Consider the following 10,623-nt stretch of genomic DNA (forward strand, 5'->3'; position numbering starts at 1 on the left):
ACTAGGTCACTGAAGGATGCAGTGGGCACAGTACAAGGTCACTGAAGGATGCAGTGGGCACAGCAGTGGGCACTGGATATACAACTAGGTCACTGAAGGATGCAGTGGGCACACAAGGATGTCACACTGTGTAATGAGATGCTTATATGCCAGCGAGCGAGCAGTGGGCACTGGGCACGGCACAAGGTCACTGACAGAATGAATGAACAGCGCTGGCAGAGAGTGGCGGCACCGGCGGTGTGACTGGCTGCCTGCAAATAGTACAAGTGTATAACTGTCACTGGAATATACAAGTGAACACTGCAGCTGCACTAACCTGCCTGCCTGCACTACACACAGATAATCCCCACTCCCACTACACTGACTACACTGCACTGCCTGCACTACACACAGTTAAATAATCACTAGACTCCCACACTCCCACTACACTACACTGACTACAACTAACTACAGCAATCACTCACTGACTAGCTAACTGTGTACAGTATAAGAGCAGTGCTAGCAAAAAAAAAAAAACGCTTTGTTTTTAACACAATAAATGCACTGGCTCAAACAACAATGGCCTGGAGATAATCCTCTCAGCACCACAGTCTAGCCCGGACAGAGCTTTTCCATCATGGCCGCCGCTTTATATTCAGGAGGGGAGGGCATAGCTCCCCTCCTGTGATTGGTTGCTAGGGCCTGGCTGGGGCCCTCTGATTGGCCTGCAATGTGTCACTTCCGCATAGTTTGACGCATTTCCGCTAACCACGACTTCAGCGCCAGGTTTCACAAGCGTGAATGCGGATTTCTGTCCGCATTCACGCGAAGCCGAAGCAGATTTTCGTGGTTGAAAATCTATTCACAGCTTAGCGTGTCCGAGGCGGAATGCGTCAAAATGGTCGTGAATCCACGCGTAAGCATGATCACGACCTGGCGGTGAGCACCACTGGTGAGGGGCTCGTCCCAATGGCAGACAGCAGAGGAGAGCTCAGCCTGTGCTAGCATCCGGGACATTTCCCAGGATAATATACCCCTCCAGGGGTCAGTAGCCTCCCAACCCCGTATATTGTGTGGCGGGGATCCCCTCCTTCATATTGCGGGGGCAGTGACAGGAGACCCCGTATATCAGACATGTCTCCCCCTGATAATGATGGAGACCTAGGAGATCGGGGGAGCAGGAAGCGGAGCTGGTCACATTAGAGCGGGATTTCCCGGCCACTGTCGCCGCTCAGAAGCCCCCCATGACTGTAATGGGGGAGGGGAGACCCCTGCCAGCCGGGCGGCCGCACACAGGGGTCACACCGCTACTTTCCGGGGGGAATAAACCCACTTTTCTCCCGGCGAGGAAACACAAGCAGAGAGCCGAGGAGTGACAGCTGTGTGGAGGGGAGGGGCGGCTGAGAGTCCGGATCCCACCAGTAGGAAGACGGGACGCGCTACTGTCAGCAGCCAATGGCAGCGCTGCCGGAGAGAGTATATAAGCGCTCACTGGCGGCCACTTGCAGTTAGAGATGGGAAGTTCGGATCTTTTCAATGATCCGGATGATTCGAATCGGATCATTGAAAAGATCCGGATCTTTGATCCGAATCTCGGATCATTTTACAAGGGAAGCATTCGGGGGTGAAATGACTAGCAGGGCAGGAGAAGGAGAGGGGGGTGGACACACAGAGGAGGGGAGAAGATGGACAGAGGGCAGGGAGTGGACAGAGAAGGGAGGAGGGAAGCAGAGAGCATAAATGTTTGTTTGCACACAATACCCACATGCTGCAATCATATGCTTTACATATATTTCACCTACATGTTCATCTGTACACCTTGAATGGAAATGTGAAAGAAAGCATTCCCCAAATCATTCCCAGAAGATAAGTGCAGCTGTTTAGAGCGAGTGCAGGAGGATCATATTGCGCTGCAATCACAGTGCCTGCAAAGTTACTGAGCTATGCTGAGCTGAGCCAAAAGCTTCCAATGTGTTCACTGTGCACAACTACGGAACAGACAGCCTGTAATGAGCAGCACATTTCAGCCAGTATGTGTGCTCTACACATATCTGGCAGTGGCACCCATGTCCCCTCTACCTGTCTCCCTGCAAGGCTGGCTCCCCTGAGTCCCCTCCAACAGAGCATCCATCTCTGCTCTGCTTCCAGGACCCCGCTGCCCGCTGAGAGGGGGCGTGTTGCTCCTGGCCCCGCCCCTTTTGCAATCCGAATCACTCATTTTGATGATTTGGATGATTCGACTCACAAAATAGATTCGGATCAAAGATCCGAATCGTTCATGATCCGGACAACACTACTTGCAGTGTACACTTTGTAATATAACTAGGAAGATGGCAGAGACCGCCCCAGCAGAAGCAGACTAAGAAGGCGGCAGCCGGAGGAGGAGCCAAGAAAGCCAGCAAGAAGCCTTCCGGCCCCGCCGTGTCCGAGCTCATCCTCAAGGTCGTGTCCGCCTCCAAAGAGAGCAGCGGGGTCTCCCTGGCCGCCCTGAAGAAGGCTCTGGCTGCCGGAGGCTACGATGTGGAGAAGAATAACAGCCGCCTCAAGCTGGCCATCAAGGGCTTGCTGACAAAGGGCAGCCTCGTCCATGTCAAAGGCACCGGCGCCTCCGGATCCTTCAAGGTCAGCAAGAAGGAGACAGCCGGCAAAGAGCACAAGAAGCCGGCACAGGCCAAGAAGAAGCCAGCGGCTGCCGCCAAGCCTAAGAAGCCGGCTACTGCCAGGAAGCCCAAAGCCGCCAAGTCCCCGAAGAAGCCTAAGAAAGCCCCCAGCGCCGCCAAGAAGAGCCCCGCTAAGAAGGCGGCCAAGAAACCGGCGGCAGCTGCTGCTAAACCCAAGAAAGCCGCCAAGAGCCCCGCTAAGAAGGCAGCCAAGCCTAAGGCCGCCAAAAGCCCGGCAAAGAAGGCAGCAAAGCCCAAGAAGGCCGCTCCTAAGAAGAAATAAGCCGCAGCCTGTCTCTCTTATTAACCCAAAGGCTCTTTTCAGAGCCACCCACATTTTCCCTGAAGGGCTCCGATGCTTTGCCTGTGTCACTGGATAGATAATGTAGCAGTAAATCGTACAATTAATCCCGCAATTGCCAGGTTATCCGGCTTCCTTTCCAGTAGCTCCTAGTTTGCCCATAGTTGGAGCTGCCACCAGTAGTAGCCAGGTGTTACTATTTCTCCGCACTAGCATTACAGCACTGCTATGTCATGACTTCCATAATGGCTGCAGCGCATACAGCACTGAAGTGAAACGATCTATTAATCATACTAGTTATGCAAAGTTCCAGTGAAGACAGTTTATAACAATGCTGCTTCATTCACAGCAGCTATAAGGATCTCAGCTGAGCACATTTCTATCTTAAAACGGTCATTTAAATGCACTGAAAGCAGCGTGTAGTTCCAATTGCTGCAAGTCTCTTAGATGTCGGCGATCTGTGAATATCGGTTTTTCTGTAAGTGTGACCCTAAACTCTTGCACAGGACTGACAACTGTAATTCAGTCAGCTCAGGATGTTAACCCAAATGTCTGCTTCCATGAAAGCAGGAAGTAGACACTGCAGGTATTGCAGGATTTCCCTGTGCTCATAATAATAACTTCAATAGATACTTTTAATAGTGGTAATCCTTAACAAACTGTTTCCCATCCTTTTCTTGCACCTTTGACACTGTAGTTGCCCTTGGCAGGTTTTGGTGCGCCGTATCAATTGTTACGTATAGAGTGCTTGGGGGGGGGGGGGGGGACATAGTAAAACTTGCATCGGGGCCCACCGCTCCTTAGCTACGCCACTGATAGGATGTGATTATTATGCCCTCTAGCCGCGGATCCTGCGGGCCAGCTGGATGTCTTTGGGCATGATGGTGACCCTCTTGGCGTGGATGGTGCACAGGTTGGTGTCCTCAAAGAGCCCCACCAGATAAGCCTCGCTGGCCTCCTGCAGAGCCATGACGGCCGAGCTCTGGAAGCGCAGGTCGGTCTTGAAGTCCTGGGCGATCTCCCGCACCAGGCGCTGAAAGGGCAGCTTGCGGATCAGCAGCTCGGTGGATTTCTGGTAGCGGCGGATCTCTCGGAGAGCCACTGTACCGGGCCGATAGCGGTGAGGCTTCTTCACTCCTCCGGTGGCCGGGGCGCTCTTCCGGGCGGCTTTGGTGGCCAGCTGCTTGCGGGGAGCTTTCCCTCCGGTGGACTTGCGGGCGGTCTGCTTGGTTCGGGCCATCGCTCAGGCAGCAGAGATTCTCCTTACAGTAAATATGAATGAGGTCCGTGGCCGGAAAGCGCCTTTATATACACCCTGTGCCTCTTTATCATTGCACCTTGATTTTAACATGGGACTCAACTTTCAATTTCCCAGAAAGAACTGGTTTATAAGTGTAAGTAGTGTTGGGCAAACACCTGGATGTTCGGGTTCGGGAACGTTCGCCGAACATGGCCGCGATGTTCGGCATGTTCGGGCCGAACCCCGAACTCCCCGAACATCCCGCTTTTGGGGGCCCTATGGGGTCGCAGGCATAAGGGGGGAGCATGCCCCGATCGCGGGGGGGGGGGGGTCGGAAATTTCCCCCACCCCCTCCGCTAGCGCTCCCCCCTCTGCCCGCTTCCCCATACAAAAGTTTGACGAAAGTAAAATAGTACCGGTGGTGGTGGCTGGCTGCTGCAGTGGCTGGCTGGCACTATGAAGTGACTGAGGAGGAGGAGTCGGAGTAGGACGCGTTGAGGGAGGCCGGGCAGCGGGCGGTTCAGCGGTAGTACCCTTGTGGTACTTCCGCCCTTTCTCTGACCTCACGTCCTCTGCATACGAGGGTACACGTCACGCGTACCCTCGTATGCGTCATCACGCAGAGGATGTGAGGTCAGAGAAAGGGCGGAAGTACCACAAGGGTACTACCGCTGAACCGCCCACTGCCCGGCCTCCCTCAACGCGTCCGACTCCTCCTCCTCAGTCACTTCATAGTGCCAGCCAGCCACTGCATCAGCCAGCCACCACCACCGGTACTATTTTACTTTCGTCAAACTTTTGTATGGGGAAGCGGGCAGAGGGGGGAGCGCTAGCGGAGGGGGTGGGGGGAATTTCCGCCCCCCCCCCGTGATCGGGGCATGCTCCCCCCTTATGCCTGCGACCCCATAGGGGGGCCGTATTCGGCCATACAGGGCTCTGTTCGGCCGGGCATTCAGGTGTTCGGCCGAACTCGTACATCACCCGGACAGGGTGATGTTCTGCAGAACCCGAACAGTGGCGAACAGGGGCGTAGCAATAGGGGTTGCAGAGGTAGCGACCGCATCGGGGCCCTTGGGCCAGAGGGGCCCCGAAGGGCCCTCCCTCAACTACAGTATTAGCTCTCTTTTGGTCCTGTGCTCATAATAATCACTTCTATAGATACTTTGAATAGTGGTAATCCTTAACAAACTGTTTCCCATCCTTTTCTTGCACCTCTGAAACTGTAGTTGCCCTTGGCAGGTTTTGGTGCGCCGTATCAATTGTTACGTATAGAGTGCTTGGGGGGGGCCCCATTGTAAAACTTGCATCGGGGCCCACTGCTCCTTAGCTACGCCACTGGTGGCGAACACTGTTCGCCCAACACTAAGTGTAAGGCCTCCTCTCCACGAACTGTTTCTAGGCAGTGAAATGCCTCTCAAACTCTCACAACTGCTCACTGCTGCCTGGCAACTGCTTGCTGAGCACACAGCTCAACAGTTCGTGGAAAAGAAGCCTCAGGATCGCCTGTACTATGGATAATGTAATACTGCGCTGTTGATGGTATTTCCTGTATTAGGAATAGGCAAGGAAGATCACTCCTCACGCATTAATTCCTATCCTATTTACAGATCACCCTGCCCCTTGTTTGAAGAATTTTGAATCGATTCAGAGAAAAATCGGGGGAGGGGAAGGCAGCGTGGCAAATTGTAATAAATACTAGAATAATATTGAAAGTTTTTTTTTGGCTTCTCACATTTCTTTTCGACTTGATTTGGTTGACACGTCACTTGTTATGGTTCACTTTATTGTGAGAAACTCTGCGCAACATCCAAGTGTAGCGGAGTCACCCTCAGTGTCCTTAAGATATTTATTGTTCACTTTACTGTTCCTGTAAAATCAGCAGCTGAAATCTATTGAGCCAGACAACCACTCCAAACTTCATCTGCCACCTTCTCCCCCGACTTGCGTCCTCCTGTGCCCATATCAATGCCTCTTGAGACTGTAACTGTAACTGATCCCTTTCATATATACCAGTAGAGGTGAGCGTACCCGATAATTCTGTAACCTGGCGGTTTATCGCAGCCGCACAAATCAAGACGAGTCAGACCAGGATTACACTAAATCATAGAACACTCATAAGTGATTGCATAGAACAGCTCCGCAATGAATTGGTGGGCGGCTGAGCCTTTGGGTTATGATTGGTATCGGGGAGGTTGCTTGTTGGCGCTGGTGTACTTTATTACAATTTATGGTTCACTTTATTCTGGGAAACGCTCTGTGCCACTTCCAAGTGTAATAAAGATTATTGTTCACGTTTCTGTAAAAGCAGCTGAAATCTTGTCAATCACTGCAAACTTCAACTCCCACCGACATCAGTCATTTATATACTGTGTTCATATTATTGCACCCATAAGACATTAACTCACTGATCCCTTACATGTAACAGACGCGCGTAGGAGCGCACGATAATGCTTTATTCTGCTGCACGGAAGTGTCAAATATCAGGATCACCCTAATTTATAGTTAAACGGGGATCAGTAATAACGCCGAACTGATATTATGGATTTAAAACCACCTAAATAATCCGTAGCGCTGATATTACACACATGGGATGGATGGCTTAAAACAACTCTATAATGAATGTGTGGGTGGCTCTTAGAAGAGCCTTTGGGTTATGATCGGTATCGGGGAGATTACTTGGCGCTGGTGTACTTGGTGACGGCCTTGGTGCCCTCGGACACGGCGTGCTTGGCCAGCTCTCCCGGCAGCAGCAGGCGGACGGCGGTCTGGATCTCCCGGGAGGTGATGGTGGAGCGCTTGTTGTAATGAGCCAGGCGGGAAGCTTCCCCGGCGATGCGCTCGAAGATGTCATTGACGAAGGAGTTCATGATGCTCATGGCCTTGGAGGAGATGCCGGTGTCGGGGTGCACCTGCTTCAGCACCTTGTACACGTAGATGGCGTAGCTCTCCTTCCTGGTCTTCCTGCGCTTCTTGCCGTCCTTCTTCTGAGTCTTGCTCACCGCTTTCTTAGAGCCCTTCTTGGGCGCCGGGGCAGACTTGGCTGGTTCAGGAGCCATGCTGATTCTCAGTAACTCTGCAGAGTGCGGAGACACAATGAGGAGGAGCAGCGCCGCCTCCCCTCCTTATATAGGCGGCCTATGCTAATCAGGCTGCAGCGCTTCTCTCTACACTATTGGGCAGCGTCACTGGCTGATGATTTCCTTCCCTCTCACTGGCTGGAGACGCGCCTGTGTGCAAAACACATTACTGAGAACTCGACCATAATCCCATTGGCGGCTTCAGCGCAGAGGAACGCCCAGAGTTTGCTGATTGGTGAAATGCTGGACCTGCATTCCATTGGCTGAATCGGACAGGAGCCAATCAGGTGACAGCGTGGGCTGGACAGCAGAGTATATAGGGCAGGAGGAGGGGCGGGTTTGGTTATTCTCGAGATGGGAAGTTCGGATCTTTTCAATGATCCGGATGATTCGAATCGGATCATTGAAGAGATCCGGATCTTTGAATAGCAGGACAGGTCTTTCTTTCCTGGACAGAGATGTCGGCATACAGATGGGTTTAGCTCCGCCCCCTGACCCCGCTAGGACAGCCCAGTTTATAAATTAAAAGAACCCGCTCCCCCCCGCCATTCTCTATTCCTGTCCTCGAATGGACAGTTCAGTTTGTTCTTTTTGTTCAATTTATTTATCAAGTTTTTCTTTTCCTCTTTTTTGTTTTACATTTTGTGCGCCGTTTTTTATTTGATAAAGTCTGGGCGTACCTTTTTCTGATCGGGTTCAGCCTCTCCCGGTCAGGCAGCGCGAGCATTGCGACCTCTAAATGGGGTTTATATATGCGGCAGGGTCTTCCTCCTTCCCTTGCGGACAAGCGCTGATGTGCTCCCCCAAAGCGGAGACTGGCACGGTGTTTGCCAGTGTTCTCCGCTTGAGATTATGGCTTCCGCCTGTCTTCCTGTCGGGTCAGAGTCTCGCGCGACCTGCAGCTCTGCGCTGATTGGCCAATGAAGTGGAAATTTCTATTTCCGGAGCGGGGACGCTGTATTTTCAAACTACTAGAGCGGGTAGCGGCGTCATAGCTGCGGTACCGCTCTCCAGACAGCACAGCTATCCTCAGAGTGCTTTGGAGCTCCAAACTTGGATTTTCTTCAAACCATTCCCAGCCGGGGCGGAGGTATTACTTCTGGATAAGGTGATATCTTTTCATTTTTACATCTAATGACTGTGGTTTTAAATGTCAGCATTTGTATTTATTGCATAGATGGAAAGAGAGCAGGATGCTCAGCATATGCAAGATACTGCATCACAGGACAGGTAAAAGAGTGGCGATTGTCACTCTTTTCTCTATTATGGGGTTGAGCACTTGGGTGTCATATTAGAAGCATTTAAAAGCACAGGGTATTTTTAAAAGAGAGCTTTCTTCCTTCTACAAAGCGGATGTTTTTAGTGGAACATTTCTTTTTTTTTGTGTCTCCACAGTCCGCATGAGGAAGAAGAGGGGCAGCAGGGGGCTAATAGCCACCAGTCCTCTAATTTGAGCCAGTCACACTCAAGATCAGAGTCTGCAAGGGGCCAGTCCGCAGCAGGCACTTCTTATGATGCGAGTTCTTCTAAAAGAAGATCAGCTTCCAAGCATAAGAAATCTTGTAAAGAGAAGAAGCAATCTCCCAAGAGACGTTCTTCTAAAAGGCGATCTCCAAGCAAAAGGCGGTCACCTGATCCCTATTACTCATATCATAGATCACATAGAAGCCGCTCACCAAGGCGCAGGCATAATTCAAGAAGCAGATCTCGTGAAAGGAGATATTCTCCGTATAATGACTATCATGATTATAGGTCAAAAAGGAGGTCTTATGCTAGATATAGTAGGAGTAGGTCTCCAAGATCACCTCCTATGCAGCCGAGAAGGCATTCTCAGCCGGATAAGTCTTTATGCTGGTCCTGTGCGCAACCGGCATTGCCGGATAAGATGGTCTGCGAAGCATGCTTCCTAGAGCTTGGTAAAGATAAGGAGGCAGAGTCTCAACAAGTAATGTCATTTATTCAGCAAGCAGTTCAAGAAACTTTCGAAAAGTTGGCAGCGGCACAGCCGCCTTCATCTTCAGCACAGGCTCAATCTGAGGACAGCATGGCGGTAGGAGGTCTACCACCAGTTGGCTTTGATTTTTCCCTGATCCCAGCTTTTGTGGCGCAAATTCGGGCAGCTATAGCCTGGGAGGAGGATGAGGACACAGCCAAAGAACCAGATAAATACTATCCCCATCTTGATAAACATCCAACAAACTTTCCTTTTATGAAGGTCATAAAGGACATTTTTCTTAAGGAATGGGGAAAAGTTGAGCAAAAGCCATCTTTAGCTAATAGATTTACAAAACTTTACCCTTTGAGTGAAGAAGACTCAAAAATTATGGACACTGCCCCTTTGATTGACGCTTCCATAATGAGGTTGGCGAAGCATGTGACCCTCCCCATGGATGATGCAGTTTCATTTTCCAACCCTTTGGACAGGAAAATCGACACAGACATTAAGAAGGCTTTTCTAGCAGCGGGTTCAGCTTGTAAACCTGCTGTGGCATTGACATCCCTGGCAAAAGCTATTAAAGTATGGGTGGAGAATATTGAAGTGGCGCTTAATTCAGACGCAGACAAGCAGGACATCATTAAGGCTCTAGATGAGCTGAAGCTAGCAAGTGATTTTATTGGCGAAGCTGCAATTGATACCATCAGATCGTCAGCCCGTTCCATGTTACATAGTGTCACGGCAAAAAGAGCCTTATGGCTGAAACCGTGGTCAGCCGATCAGTCGTCACGAAATAACTGGTGCAAGATTCCATTTGACGGGAAACATTTGTTTGGGGCAGAAATGGATTCAGCCATTGCAAAAGTGACTGGAGGGAAATCAGGCTTATTGCCTCAGGATAGAAAATCGAGGTCCTTTCGTCAGCAGGGAAATAGGAGACAGTCAACTAACAGATTTCAGCAAGCTCGTTCCTACAAGCCGTCCAAGCAATTTAGTAAAAACTGGAAAGGAACGCAATCATCCTTTCTTAAAACAGCCAGGTCCAAGCCGGCACCAGGAACAAGTCAGAACCCAAAGCCTTTCTGAGGGTGCGTCCGCTCAGGCGGTTCCAGTGGGGGCAAGATTACGTTCCTTCTGGACCGTTTGGGTGGATGTCATTGGGGAGGCATGGGTTTCGAAAACTTTAAGAAGGGGTCACTTCTGGAGGTTCAGAAAGCCACCTCCGAGTTCAAAGTATGTGCAAACAAAGTTGCCTCAGAGCAGAAGAAAATCTCAACTTCTTCTAGACTATGTAGACTCACTAGCATCATCAAAGGCTATCATTCCAGTTCCAGAAAAGAAACAGTTCTTGGGGGTGTATTCCCCTCTATTTATGGTACCAAAAACTTCAGGAGGATGGAGACCGGTTATGGACTTGAAGTTTCTAAACA

At 50.7% G+C, this 10,623-nt stretch overlaps 3 protein-coding genes across 3 annotated transcripts; 1 reads left to right on the plus strand and 2 right to left on the minus strand.

The window, feature by feature from the left end:
* Nucleotides 1-867: 867 nt before the first annotated feature.
* LOC137536876 (histone H1-like) lies at nt 868-2,922 on the plus strand. Its single transcript, XM_068259059.1, has 2 exons — nt 868-931; nt 2,306-2,922. The coding sequence occupies exons 1-2, from the start codon at nt 868-870 to the stop codon at nt 2,920-2,922; spliced, it is 681 nt and encodes a 226-aa protein (XP_068115160.1).
* Nucleotides 2,923-3,778: 856 nt separating this feature from the next.
* On the minus strand, nt 3,779-4,180 carry LOC137536877 (histone H3-like). The gene has a single exon (XM_068259060.1). The coding sequence runs from the start codon at nt 4,178-4,180 to the stop codon at nt 3,779-3,781; it is 402 nt and encodes a 133-aa protein (XP_068115161.1).
* A 2,672-nt stretch (nt 4,181-6,852) lies between these two features.
* LOC137536878 (histone H2B 1.1-like) lies at nt 6,853-7,236 on the minus strand. Its single transcript, XM_068259061.1, has one exon. It carries the CDS (start codon nt 7,234-7,236, stop codon nt 6,853-6,855), a length of 384 nt encoding a protein of 127 aa, XP_068115162.1.
* Nucleotides 7,237-10,623: the final 3,387 nt, after the last annotated feature.

Source organism: Hyperolius riggenbachi, chromosome 10 (genome assembly GCF_040937935.1).
Source record: "Hyperolius riggenbachi isolate aHypRig1 chromosome 10, aHypRig1.pri, whole genome shotgun sequence".
Taxonomy (NCBI): domain Eukaryota; kingdom Metazoa; phylum Chordata; class Amphibia; order Anura; family Hyperoliidae; genus Hyperolius; species Hyperolius riggenbachi.

Excerpts from the sequence above, each read along its gene's own strand:
- LOC137536876 (XM_068259059.1), top strand. The coding sequence starts at position 868 with ATGCGTCAAAATGGTCGTGAATCCACGCGTAAGCATGATCACGACCTG. Across the intron at positions 932-2,305 it reads CCTGGCGGTGAGCACCACTG|GAAGATGGCAGAGACCGCCC; the intron begins GTGAGGGGCTCG and ends TAATATAACTAG.
- LOC137536877 (XM_068259060.1), bottom strand. The coding sequence starts at position 4,180 with ATGGCCCGAACCAAGCAGACCGCCCGCAAGTCCACCGGAGGGAAAGCT.
- LOC137536878 (XM_068259061.1), bottom strand. The coding sequence starts at position 7,236 with ATGGCTCCTGAACCAGCCAAGTCTGCCCCGGCGCCCAAGAAGGGCTCT.